Source organism: Hipposideros armiger, unplaced genomic scaffold (genome assembly GCF_001890085.2).
Source record: "Hipposideros armiger isolate ML-2016 unplaced genomic scaffold, ASM189008v1 scaffold_1362, whole genome shotgun sequence".
NCBI lineage: Eukaryota > Metazoa > Chordata > Mammalia > Chiroptera > Hipposideridae > Hipposideros > Hipposideros armiger.
The window spans coordinates 90,242-104,661 of NW_017732712.1; the positions used below are offsets into that span (position 1 = coordinate 90,242).

The 14,420-nt window shown below is 39.3% G+C and overlaps 1 protein-coding gene across 1 annotated transcript; it reads left to right on the plus strand.

Moving 5' to 3' along the window:
* Positions 1–3,412: 3,412 nt before the first annotated feature.
* Positions 3,413–13,621, plus strand: GPX5 (glutathione peroxidase 5). Its single transcript, XM_019633624.1, has 5 exons — positions 3,413–3,503; positions 6,373–6,526; positions 11,479–11,596; positions 12,046–12,145; positions 13,258–13,621. Exons 1-5 carry the CDS (start codon positions 3,417–3,419, stop codon positions 13,462–13,464), a joined length of 666 nt encoding a protein of 221 aa, XP_019489169.1. The 5' UTR covers positions 3,413–3,416; the 3' UTR covers positions 13,465–13,621.
* The last annotated feature ends 799 nt before the right edge of the window (positions 13,622–14,420 follow it).

The following is a 14,420-nucleotide window of genomic DNA, read 5'->3' on the forward strand; positions in this document are numbered from 1 at the left end:
AGGAGGAGGAGGAGGAGGAGGAGGAGGAGGAGAAGGAGAAGGAGAAGGAGAAGGAGAAGGAGAAGGAGAAGGAGAAGGAGAAGAAGGAGAAGAAGGAGAAGAAGGAGAAGAAGAAGAAAGAAGAAGAAGGAGGAGGAGGAGGAGGAGGAGGAGGAGAAGGAGAAGGAGAAGGATAAAAAATATGAATAATAAAATGGCAATTAGTATATACCTATCAACAATTACTTTAAATGTAAGTGGATTAAATGTTCCAATCAAAAGACATAACATAACTGAATGGATAAGAAAATAAGACCCTTATATATGCTGACTACAAGAGACTACTTCAGATGGGAAGACACACAGAGACTGAAAAAAAAAGGGGGTGGAAAAAGATATTTAATGAAAGTGGAAACAACAACAAAGGGCTAGAGTAACAATACTTATATCAGACAAAATAGACTTTAAAACAAAGGCCATAACAAGAGACAAAGAAGGACCCAGCTATTTCACTTCTGGATATTTATCCAAAGAAACCCTAAACACTAATTCAAAAAGACATATGCATTCATGTGTTCATTACAGCATTATTTACAATAGCCAAGATATGGAAACAACCTAAGTGTCCATCAATAGATGAATGAATAAAGATGTGGTACACATATACAATGGAATATTACTCTAAATATTTAGCCATAAAAAAGTGAGTTCTTGCCATTTGTGACAACATAGATGGACATAGAGGGCATTATGCTAAGTGAAATAAGCCACACAGAAAAAAGGTAAATACCATATAATTTCACCTATATGTGGAATCTAAAAACAAACAAACTAATAGATACAGAGAACATTTTGATGGTTATCAGATGGTAGGGTGGTTGGGGGTATGGGTGAAAAAGGGGAAAAGATTAAGAAGTACAAATTGACAGTTATAAAAGCAGTCACAGGGATGTAAAGTACAGCATAGGGAATATAGTCAATAATATTGTAATAACTATGTATGTATGGTGTCAGATTGGTACTAGACTTTATCTGGTGATCCCTTCATAAGTTACATAATTGTCTAATTAGTATGCTGCACTCATACATCTGAAACTAATTAATATTGTATTCTCAACTGTAATTAAAAAGTAAAAAATTGTTTTAAAAAAACAAAAGTGGAGCGAATAGTCTGATGAAGACTATACAAATTTTTCAAGAATGCAAACCATATGAATAATAAACAGTATACCTATGGAGCGAGGGGAAGCAGAATGGAGTGTGGGAATCAAAGGTTATGAGTAATAGATAAAGCAAGAAAGGGGCCTTGCAAGGACAAATGATCATGAATTTAGGAGTATGGTTAACTCAAATCTTAGCGCTTGAGGTCTAAAAAAGTAAAACTGTACTGTAGACATGAAAAAGAAGGTCTTTGTAAGACTTGCAGGAGGCTGATGGGGACTAAATATATTAATTATGTTATATAAGAAACCCATACAACTCAACAACAAAAAGACAAACAATCCAATTACAACATGGGCAGAAGACCTGAAGAGAAACTTCTCCCAAGAAGACACATAAACAGCCAACAGATATATGAAAAAATGTTCAACTTCAGTAGCCATTAGGGAAATGAAAATCAAAACCACAATGAGATACCACCTCACATCAGTTAAAATGGCCATCATCAACCAGACAAATAACAAGTGTTGGAGAGGCTGTGGAGAAAAAGGAACCCTCACGCACTGTTCGTGGGAATGCAGATTGGTGCAGCCGCTATGGAATGCAGTGTGGAGGTTCCTCAAAAAATTAAGAATAGAATTACCATATGACCCAGCAATCCCTCTTCTGGGTAACTACCCAGAAAAATCTGAAAACATTTATTTGTAAAGATATATGTGCTCCGATATTCATTGCATCTTTATTTATGGTGGCCAAGACATGGGAACAATCAAAGTGTTCTTCAATAGATGATTAGATAAAGAAGATATGGTATATATACACAATAGAATACTACTCTGCCATAAGAAAAGATGAAATACTGCCATTGGCGACCAGATGGATGAATCTTGAGATTATTATGCTAAGCAAAGTAAATCAGACAGAAAAAAATCAAGAACAATATAACTGCACTCATATATGGAATATAAAACTGAAAGCAACAAAGGAACAAGACAAAAAAATAAACAAAAATTCATAGACACAGACAACAGTTTAGTGGTTACCAGTGGGTAGGAGGGGAGGGAGGTGGTAGATGAGGGTAGAGGGGGTCAAATATATGGTGACAGAAGGAGAACTGACTCTGGGTGGTGAGCACACAATGTGATACATAGATTATGTATTATAGAATTGTACACTTGAAACCTATGTAATTTTACTAACCATTGTTACCCCAATAAATTTAATTAAAAATTAAATTAATAAATAAAATAGTAAAAAAATAAAAAAGAAACCTAGCAATTCCTAGGGCTCCAGGTCAGCATCATTAACACATCTATTCCAAAATTTTAACTGAAATAATCAAGCAATTGTTGGAAACTGCTGCTGGTTGTGAGAATGGTTTCTGGTTGAGAGGCAAAACCTTTTTTGTATTCTGTCAAGAGATTAGGAACACTTTTAAAAAATACAGTATTCAAAATGGCAGATTATCCTCCAGAAAGTTATCAACCCTCTCCCCACATCTAGTGTAAGAGCCTCATTCACCAGACTGACACCCAGGGTGGGTGCCACCATTTCTTTTAACTTTGGCCAATCTGATAAATGGAAAATGCACCTTTTCTTATTTATACCTTTTTGATCATTGGTGAGAAGAGAACACTGTGTCCGACCACAGATGCCATTTGGTTTACTGTCTGGTACCCATTTTTCTTTCGGGCTGGTTGTTTTTTCTTACTGGTATTTATTAGCACTTAAAAGCATTTGCATAATGAACATATTACAGTGCTTCGTTCACATACATTGTAAATATTTTTTCTCATTCAAGGTTAGTTTCCTTCCAACTATCTTAGAGAGATCCTAGGTGGTCCATCCTTTGGTTTTTGTAAGCTTAAATAATATTAGGAATAATATTTGGAATGTCAATGTCATCCCTTTTGTAGTGACTTTACTGCAATATCTGGAAGGCTATGTCTGCATCTAGACACTCCTATTTACTCAGTATAAACAAGCAATAATGTTCAAGAACCATGAAGTGCTTGCTATCATCTTTTCATAATTCTGCCAGAATTTGTATGAGTTCCAGATCCCCATCGCACTGGTAAACACTGAGTGCTCATGGGGGTGTGTGTAGGTGAGGATGTGGTCTGAACTCTACATCCTGTGTCCCACTCACACCCAGAAATCCTTGCCACCCTTCTATTGGCCTGTGCAAGTTTAGGCTGGTCCCTGCCAGGGTGTCAAGAGGCTGCTGAGGTGCATAAAGTCCTCAGACTCTCAGCCTGGTGATCTACAAACCAGTAATGGCTGCACAGTTAAGGGCCTCCTATTTTCTCCCCCTTCTCCTAGCTGGCTTTGTGCAGACAGATCCCAAGCTAGAGAAAATGAAGGTGAGTGACTTCCAGAGAAAGTGGGGCAGGATTCAAATGTGAAGTTCCTTTTCTGTCCTGCTTTCCGAGATCCTACTCTCCAGTTCTTCTCATAAGACTCCAACCTCTGCTTTCTTCCTTTTTGTGTTTCCCTTAAACTTCTCTTTTCTTTGAATCTTGTTCAATCCTATAAATGGGTGTTCCTTGAGTTGAATATGAGCAGGTAAAAAGAGTCTTTTTCCTGTGGTCATTTCCCTCTTGGTTCTCCAGGTAGAAGTCACCTGGTTACCCCTCTTGCCACAGCAGAGGGGTACCCCTCTGCATCAAAACTGGTCTGAGGCACGGGAGAGCAGTGGACAGCAGAGTAGGTGGGGACCACAGTTTGGAGGAGAGGCTGAACGGAGTCATCTCACATACAGCTAGAGGAAACCCCATAAAGAGGAGGAAAAAACTAATGTGGAAGTTTTTAGGCATGGATAAAGTCAGAGAGTTATCAGAGAAACATAAAACACATGGAAAGAATAATAGGAGGCCTAAAACAACTGAATTTGGAATCAGGAGTCTTGGATTCTGGCCTGAGTTCTATTCCCAATTCATGGCTCAGTTGCCTAATTAATAAAACATGTGTGGATGGCACTGGTTGGGGTGGTTCAGAGAAGGACAGCAATGAATTAGATGACTTGGAGAAAAAAAGAACCATGAAGTTAGGGTCAACCGAGTTCTCATTCACCTAGTGGGTTACCGCTCTTGGCCTTGGAGCATGTCACTTCACCTCTGTGAGCCTCTGCTTCCTCATTATAAATTGGGGGTAGTAGTATCTACCTCATGGGTTGGTGAGCAATAATTGTTATTCATATGTGTCCTATAAATGGCGTCTCTAGAAGATCTTCCTCTTTCTCTGAAATTGACTAGAGAACTTCCTAGGCAACTTCCTATTTTTGAGAATTGATCAATTTTTGTGTTACCCAGTGCTGCCTAATTGGGTGTGGAGACCCTGGGCTGTAGAATTTGCTTAATAAAAGCTGAGTCTAGAGGTATTTAAAACATATGATACAGACTTACATGAATTTGGAAGAGTAATGAATATCTGAACTAAAAAAAGTTTTCAAGTCCAGAGTCTCTCTAAGTTCCCACATCCTCATACACAACATGATTTTCAGTAATTTTCATTGCAGTAGCAAAGAAAAAAAGGCAAATCTTAAAAAATGTTTAACTTGGAACCAGACATCATAGAAATAGAAATGAATGTTTCCATATCATATTTTCTTCATACATGTCTCAGTTTTGCTGCTGCATGTATGTATGTATGCATTTAGGGAAAGGTGCAAAGGCCTGCAGACAGAAAACATCTTTTTCCCTAAGAGTAGGAAGTGAGTCATTACAACTTCGTGTGCTGAGGATAGAATCAACTGTTAGGAAAGGTTTTTTGTTCATTTGTGTGTGTGTGTGTGTGTGTGTGTGTGTGTGTGTGTGTGTGTGTGTGTTGCGTCATTCCTTCATTAGATGGAGGGAAGCGGTGTTTGGCCTTTCTAGTCCATTGCATTTCTAGGGAGTTTAGTTTAATCCTAACTTAAGTCTGGACCTTCTTTACCATTTTACATCTTTCTCTCCTTTCTTCGATCAGCTCCTCTCTGACTTTTTCTCGCCATGTGGTTTGGTAGCTTAATTTTCATACTTCCTATTTTATACTCCCTCTATCCCATAAGCAATTTGTAGCAATTTCCCCAGTATAGTGAAAGGGGTCAGAATATACCAGAGTCAGTACACTTTGGGTACTGCATAGACCCTGTATGGATAGAGACAGAGGAGGAACAAGATGAGCTCTGCCTTGTAGGAGTTTAACCTAAGAACAGGTAATGAGAATTTCATTTAGAACCTATTTCTATTATGTGGCACTTAAATATTTCTGTTATGTAGAACTCTGATCTGATATGTGCAGGAGATTTTAGAAGAAATAGGATAGATGGAGCTGATGATGAAGGCAAGTATTAGATACTGAGAGCATAATGAGGTGAGGAGCTGAGGATATGATAGGATGGATGCTGCCAGACAGATGTTAGAGACATACTTGCAGGCAGACTTTTGAGCTCCCCATCTCTTTTCTAGGCAGCTACGAAAAGTTGAAGTTTCATAGTATTGGGTTGTAAGGTCACCATATGAGTCAGAGAGTTACATGAGAGAGAAAATTATTGAAGGTAGAGATAATATTAGATTCTAGAATGTTAAACCTGAAAGTCCCCTGGAGGACCTGACAGGAATTTAGATGAATGTCTTCATTTTACCTGTGGGAAAACTGAGGGCCAAGGAAGAGAACTTCCCAGGCTCACAAAGGAATTTAACAATGAGCTGGTTTCTGATTCCAGAAATCAAAGAGCCAGAGCTCTTTGCACTCCACCATGCTAATGAATGTAGTAAGAAGTCAGAAGACCTAGGGAAAGTTAAACAAGTAACTAGACCATTCTGAAATACGTAAGCAGTTTAAAACCTTTTCTACATTGAAAGAATTCAGACAGAACATCTTCAATCCAGAGCCCAGGAGTAACATTATTTTCATAGAAGCATGAAAGTCAGTGTGTGTTTCTCTCTGGCTCCACATACTTCCAGGTCCTCCTATCCCAGCTCATGTATTTCTGCTCTTTTCTATTTATCGAAGCATTTCCTGGTATCCAGCCTTTTCTATGATAATAGGAAGAGAGACTTGACTGTTGGTTGCTCAAAAGAAAATTGGCTTTCAAGTCACAAGCTCTTTCAGTCTTGTCACTGATAGCTTATACAACTCTTGTTTGTTTTCTTGGTTTCAGTTAATACATGTATTATACTTTGAGTGCTTTGAAAGATTACACAGGTGTCAGGAGTTGTTATTAATACTATCATTTTTTTAATCTTTCAGATGGATTGCTACAAAGGTGTGAAAGGGACCATCTATGAATATGACGCCTTCACTCTTAATGGAAAGGAACACATTCCGTTCAAGCAGTATGTGGGCAAGCATGTCCTTTTTGTTAATGTGGCTACCTATTGTGGCCTAACAGTTCAATATCCTGGTAAGAATTTATAGCCAAATCCCCTTGGGACTAAATTTGTCAGCTCATTATATCCTAAATCATAACCAGAATTGTTTTAATTTTAATTATATATCAAAATAAATACTCGTGATCAAGTGACTTCATTCCCCAATGTCAGAAGTCAGCCAACTATGGCCCACAGGCCAAATCTTGCCAGTCTCTTTTGTAAACAAAGATTTCTTGGAACACAACCATACCCATTCATTTACATAACGTCTGTGGTTGATCTTACACTATAAGGCAGAGTTGAGTGGTTGTATGAGTAGTGGTGACAGAGATCATCTGGCTTATAAAGTCTGAAACACTTACTACTTGGTTTTCACAGAGAAATTTGCTGATTCTTTCCCTATGTCCTGCCTCTGCTTTGCTCCTGAGATTTTCAGGAGAATCAATATACGTGTGAGGACTGGAAGCCTCTCCAAAGATTCAAATCTCCTTGGTAAATGAAGGAGAGAGGATTGATGTTTTTGAGACATTTTTTGGGTTTTACAGGTAAGTTACAAACTAAGAAAAAGGAGGGAAGGTATTTTATACCTGAAGTTGCATTTTACTGGAGTGAAGCCTGATAGAGAAGACAATTATAGAGGCAAATACTCTCTCTCCAATCTGAACACCTCCTTTACATGTAGTTTTCTCTCTCTGTGCATTATGCAGAAAAGGATTTTATCTTTCTCACACTTTAGCCCATGTGGTTTAAAAGCCAATAAATAATGAACAAGATGGATTATACCAGAAATAGATGCATTTCTTATATTTGAACTTCATTTTTTGTTTTTAATTATGTTTTAAATGGGTAATATATTCAAAAGATTCACAATTCAAAAGGAATAAAAAAGTTTAGAGTGAAAATTTTTCTACCTCTTTCCTCTCCCTCCAGATGAATACTATTATCATGTTTACAGAATATACAGATAGATTCTTTTTCTGTTTTCCCCCAGTTGATAACATACTATAAATATTATTTGCCATTTTGCTTTTTAAAATTAATCAAGTGCTTTGGAGTTCATGCCTTTTCCTCATTTTTAAAATGTATTTATTTATTTCAGTTACAGTTGACATTCAGTACTTTTTATATTAGTTTCAGGTGTACAGCATAGAGGTTAGACATTTATATAATTTATGCTGTGATTCCCCCCATTCGTCTAGTATGCACCTGGCACTATACATAGATTTTACAACATTACTAACTATATTCTCTATGCTGTACTTTACATCCCATGACTATTTTGCAACTACCAATTTGTGTTTCTTTTTTTTTTTTTAAGATTTTTATTGGGGAATTGGGGGAAGGGGAACAGACAAGTTGCTGTTGTTTTGTTCTTCAGTCTAGTTATGGAGGACGTTGCTTCACTGGCCCAAATTGGCACCATCATTGCGCTCTTCCTGGGCGAGGTAGATCAGTCGCCGGCTTCTAGACGGCCGCTCACGCTGGCTGCTGGCCACTCACGCTGGCTGCTGGCTACACACGGTAGCCCATGGCAACCCACTGCCACAGGGGCGGCAGCCTACGCCATCGCTGGCGACACACAGCAGCCCAGCTCCAGGTTGAGCTGTTGTTCAGCATCTTAGCTGTGGAGGGCAGTGTCACTGGCCCTCATAGGTGGGATCCGAACCGCAGCCCTCTGGCATCCCAAGCCAGTTCTTAACCATCGTGCCACTTGGCAGGCCCCAATTTGTGTTTCTTAATCCCTTCACCTTTTCACCCATTTCCTTCCCATCTAGCAACCATCAGGTTGTTCTCTGTATCTATGTGTCTGTTTGTTTTGTTTGCTTGTTTATTCTGTTCTTTAGATTCCACATATATGTGAGATCATATGGTATTTGTCTTTCTCTATTTGACTTATTTCAATTAGCATAATACCTTCCAGGTCTATCCATGTCGTTGCAAATGGTAAGATTTTGTTCTTTTTCTATGGCTGAAAAAAGCAATCCAATTAAAAATTGGGCAGAGGACCTGAGTAGACATTTCTCCAAAGAGGACATACAGATGGCCAATAGATATATGAAAAGATGCTCAACATCACTAATAATCAGAGTAACATAAATAAAAACCACGAGATACCACCTCACACCTGTCAGAATGGCTATCATCAATATATTAACAAACAACAAGTGCTGGCGAGGATGTGGAGGAAAGGGAACCCTGGTGCACTGTTGGTGGGATTGCAAATTGGTGCAGCCATTATGGAAATCAGTATGGAGGTTCCTCAAAAAATTAAAAGTAGAACTATCTTATGATCCTCATTCTTTTTTAAGACTGAATAATATTCTATTGAACCATAATTCATTTTACCAGTTTTAAAGGAATTTAAGAATAAATTTATTCAGTTCCCACTCTGTACATAACAGATGAGGAAACTGAGGAGTGGTTGCTGAAGGACTGGAAGATAGACTTCCTGATTTATTGTCTCTTTCTTAGAAGAAGTGATTATCTACAGTGACTGAAGACAAGAGGGAAGGATGTCGGGAGAGGTACTGAGGAACCATGTGGAAACAGAAAGCAATCTCTTTTAAAAACAAAACAAAATAAAACAAAAACACTAAAAGGAGATACCGGCTGGTTAAGCTGAATCTGAGTGGATTTGACTGGTGTTTGTCAAGGGACTGAATGCTTCTGGCCCAGAAAGGGTTAATGAAGAAGATGATTATGAAAGCCTGAGCAGACTAGCTGGCAAACTCCCTGGCAGTGGGAGGAAGGCAGTTGGAAGCATGTGTTTTGGCATATCAATGAGGTTTTTTAGGTAGAATGCATGTTTAACATCCTGAAGATTGTTGAACACTAAGAAACTCGACTTGGAATTTCTCTGGTTCCCTTTGCCCCTGTCAGGTTTGCCCATACTCCACCCAGGATGAACCAGCCTGCACAGAGGAGGGAAGCCCATTCTCATTGTCCATGTATTTTCCTTTCAAAAAGATTCTATCTATTAATTAACCAACCAGAGAAGGCAAACTGATGAACAATGATGTTTAAACCTGGCTTTGTTTAAAAATTATCTGGTGAGCTTTTTGTTTCTTTAATCATGGTAAAGAAAGACATAACAAAATTTACCATCTTAACCATTTTTAAATGTACAGTTCAGTAGTGTTAAGAACATTCACATGGTTGTAAAACAACTCTCCAGAACCTTTCATCTTGCAAAACTGAAACTCTGTACCCATTAAATAACTCTCCTTGTCCCCCTTCCACTCAGGTCCTAGAAACAACCATCCTAATTCTGTTTCTAGTTTATATACCTCATGTAAGTAAAATCATACAGTGTTTGTCTTTTTATGACTAGTTTATTTTACTTAGCAAAATATCTTCCTCCATGTTGTAGCATGTGACAGAAATTCCTTCCTTTCTAAGGCTGAATAAAATTCCATTGTACCACATTTTGTTTATCCATTTAGTCATCAATGGACATTTAGGTTGTTTTCACCTCTTAACTATTATAAATAATGCTGCTATTAACATAGATATACAAATATCTCTTTGAGACCCTGCTTTCAATTATTTGCATATACAGTAAAAAACCATGGATTGTGAGTAACTTGGTTTGCGAGTGTCCCGCAAGATGAGCAAACATTTCCAATACATTTTAACTTGGTAAATAAGCAGTGTCTTGCAATATGAATAGTTTGTTTCCAGAACGAGTTATGCTCGCAAACCAAGGTATTACTGTATACTCAAAAGTGGGATTGCTAGATCTCTGGTAGTTCTATTTTAAACTCTTTAAAATTAAATTTATTTAGATGACATTGGTTGACATAAAATTATATAGGGTTCAGGTGTACAAATCTATAATACATCATGTATACATTGCATTTGTGTTCACCACCCAGAGTCAAACCTCCTTCCGCCACCATATATTTGACCATTTTTATTTATTTATTTATTTATTTATTTATTTATTTATTTTTTAATTTATTTATAGCTGAGCCATCTTGCCACCTGTTTGCAGCTCAACAGCAGCTCAGCTCAGACCAGGAATCGAACCGGCAACCCTGTTGCTCAGAGCTCGCACTCTTGAGTGAGTTCTTAACCAATTGAACCACTCAGCTGATCTATTTGACCATTTTTAAACTTTTTTTTTTTTTAAGATTTTTATTGGGGAATTGGGGGGATGGGAACAGTGCTGGGAAATTGCGGAAAGGGGAACAGACAAGTTGCTGTCGTTTTGTTCTTCAGCCTAGTTGTGGAGGACGTTGCTTCACTGGCCCAAGTCATTGCGCTCTTCCCAGGTGAGGCAGATCAGTCGCCGGCTTCTGGCTTCTGGACGGCCGCTCACTGCGGCTGTTGGCCGCTCACGCTGGCTGCTGGCCACACACGGTAGCCCATGGCAACCCACTGCCACAGGGGCTGCAGCCCACGCCGTCGCCGGCGACTCACGGCAGCCCAGCTCCAGGTTGAGCTGTTGTTCAGCATCTTAGCTGTGGAGGGCAGTGTCACTGGCCCTCATATGTGGGATCCGAACCTAGGCCCTCCGGCATCCCAAGCGAGTTCTCAACCATCGCGCCACTCGGCCGGCCCCATTTTTAAACTTTTAAGGCACCTCCATCCTATTTTCCATAGCAGTTTCACATTTCATAATTTCACCAATGGTGATCTGATAAGCTTTTATATAACAAAGATTACTGGAAGCCATCTCAGAAATGGAATGGAATCAGAGAATTCTCTGTAATGGGGCTTAGGCATCCTTATTTTTAAGGAATGGCCTGCAGCTGACTCTGATGTGTTGCAGATATGGGAAATACTGAACTTTGATAAAGGACTTTGACTGTGTGTCTGGAGACTTGGTGTCTAACTTCAGCTTTGCCACTAACAGTCTTTCAAACCTAGAGATTGTTTTTTCTTCCTTGGGCCTCTGTTTCCTCCTCTGCAAAATGGGATCTTTCTCTATAGAAGGCAAAGTCTCTAGCCAGGCTGCCATATTGTCCCTTCTCTACCACAGAACTGAACACACTTCAGGAGGAGCTGAAACCCTTTGGCCTAGTTGTACTGGGCTTTCCCTGCAACCAATTTGGAAAGCAAGAACCAGGAGAAAACTCAGAGATCCTTCCGGGGCTGAAGTAAGTGCCTGCTTAAAACCCTATAGGAGGCTTCTGTCTGTCTCTCTTGAGTCACCAGAAGCCCTTCCATTGAAAGGACTTACTGTATGGGTGCTGGATTCCTAGGCTCAGCAGCACCTGCATTTAATTTTGGCCTTCCCTGATATGAGTCTGGTTGTATGCAGAGACTCTCTCCCCATTCCTGGGTGGAGTATGGAGGAGCAGAAGCACTGAAATAGCTGGTACAGAAACAGTGTGGGGGACAGGGACAGGTTGTAGAATAGAGAAAAATTTAGTCAATCAGGGAGGCCAAAGTAAATAAAATAATAACAAAGACCTTATTGCTCCTTCCCAGCCCTGTCACTATATCTCCCCCTCTTTCTTCCCTTTACCATGACCTCAAATTTCAGTATCCCATCATAATTTTCTTATATTCTGGAGCTTCCTGAGAACATTATGGCTCATTACAGGTATGTCCGCCCAGGGGGAGGATATGTACCTAATTTCCAGCTTTTTGAGAAAGGAGATGTGAATGGTGAAAAAGAACAGAAAGTCTTCACCTTTTTGAAGGTGAGTGAATTACTTACATCGCCTCTTCTTCCCTAATATTTCTAGCATAGTTTTGTTGTGGTAGAAATGGACCCAAGGGCTCATGCCTGGAGGTGGGATTGGGCTATTTGAAGGAAATCTCCACATCAGCATAGAGATTGGGGTTTAATCTGTTAGCAGCTAGGGGCTCTGGCTTTGTTTGCTCTTTGACATTCATTCATTCATTCACTCCTTCACTCCTTCAAGGTATATTTATTGAGTGCCTGTTATCTATAAGTCAGTTTGCTAAATATTAAGGATACAAAGATGAATAAGACAGTCCCTTCCACCTGATGAGCTCATTCTAGAGAGGGAGACATAGAAATCAAGAAGTACAACACAATTTAGTAAGTGTCTCTTATGACACTTACTGACACTCTTAACTTTGGCCTTCCCTTTTAAATATAGAGAACTTTTAAATATAGAGAACATGAGAGCTGAAAGAGTCCCTAAAGATCACCAGAGTTAATTGTTCCTAAATGCTGGACTGTGTGCCAAGGTTGGCCAGGAGGAAATTTTTATAAATCCTCAATAAATGGAAAAAAATAGAACAGTATAAGGAATGTTTTATAAACTCAAATGACTTTACAGGGCTGCCCTTTATTCTAAGATTATGACATATATGCAATTTATTCTTAAAATAATCGTTTTTATTAAATCAAATGATGAAGTGATGATGATTTTTTAATGTCTTATTTGACAAAAGAAAATGCTGGTAATTCTATGTTGGTCCCAAAAGACATTTTTAAATGCTACTGGTCCATGGAGTCCCGAGACCTGGGAAACCACATTCTAATCCACGTATTAGCAGAAAAGGAACCCAAAAGCTAGAGAGGTGACATGTCTTACCCACAGCAGCATTATTTTGTGATGGGGTCATGGGGAAAACACAAAGAGGGAACACACTTGCTATAACATCTACAACACTCTTGGTACTCGACATGGTGGTAATTCACAGAATTTATTAAGAATCACATGAAATTAAAATATCTAGATGTAGGAGGGGGAATGGATTACCTGTGGATGATAATAGCCTACAACACCCAGGAAAAGAAATGATGTTGTTGTTTCTCTTTTCAATCTCTCTGCTTCAGCATTCTTGTCCTCACCCCTCTGAGCTTTTGGGATCTTTCAAACATATCTCCTGGGAGCCCATAAAGGTTCATGACATTCGCTGGAATTTTGAAAAGTTCCTGGTGGGACCTGATGGAGTTCCTGTCATGCGCTGGCTCCACTGGGCTCCAGTCAACACAGTCAAGTCAGATATCCTGGTGTACCTGAAGCAGTTCAAAACTAAATAGAAATGCCAAGTTGGGGGCAGGAGCCATCCTGCTTTTCACCTGAAGACATGTTCAGAACAATCCTTCTTTTCACATACTCGCTAAATTGTCTCCCCTTGACTAAATCGTCTCTATACTGTTAAAGTTGCCACTCTATTAAATAGGTTTGTATTCAGAAGACTACTGCTCTTTCTCCTTGCAAGAATATGTGAGTGAAGAACAAAAGAATGAAAACCCTAAATCTTCAGACTTTTGTTACAAACTTAATAATTCATATCTACCAAAGGAAAATCATCCATTCATGAGAAATGTTCAGTCTGTCACAATATCCTGAAGAAGAATGTTCTTAGACATCCTGACTCCCTTTCTCTCTCCACCCTAAAGGTGCAGAAACAGCTAGGGATCAGAGCCATACAATCTAGGTTCCCCTTCATAACATTTTTTCTCCCCTAGGACAAACATGTATTGTCAGTTTCCAACTCTTTTTGGATCAGTCTTCATTCATGACACCCACATCCCCGACTGGCCTGTCCTTTTCCTGTAGGAGCTCTAAGGCAGAGTGAGAGCAGGAAACCACCTCACAAGGTGATTTCCTCACTATCTCCATAATAGTGAGACCCAGGGCCTCTCTCTAATACAGACCCTACAATAACTCCTTATTGTCTTATTTTAGTGCATTCAGATTATGACCCCTGGGCAGGGCATGCTTTGAAGAACGGGCTTTTCCTTCTTAACCCTGGATTCCTCCGCTTCAGAACCAGCCCTGTCACTGTCTACAATAAAATGTTTTCTGCTGCACCTGGGATCGCTGTGTTGGTTTTAAATTCCTATCTTGTGTCTTATCTCTCTCCTCTTTTTCACTCTATCACAGATGGTGTATTGTGCAAAATGGCCTGAACCTCTGGAGCAGGAAGATTTATCCTCCCAGATGCTTGGAAGGTTGCCACCTGATGGCTCTTAATTGTCATTCCTCTTTA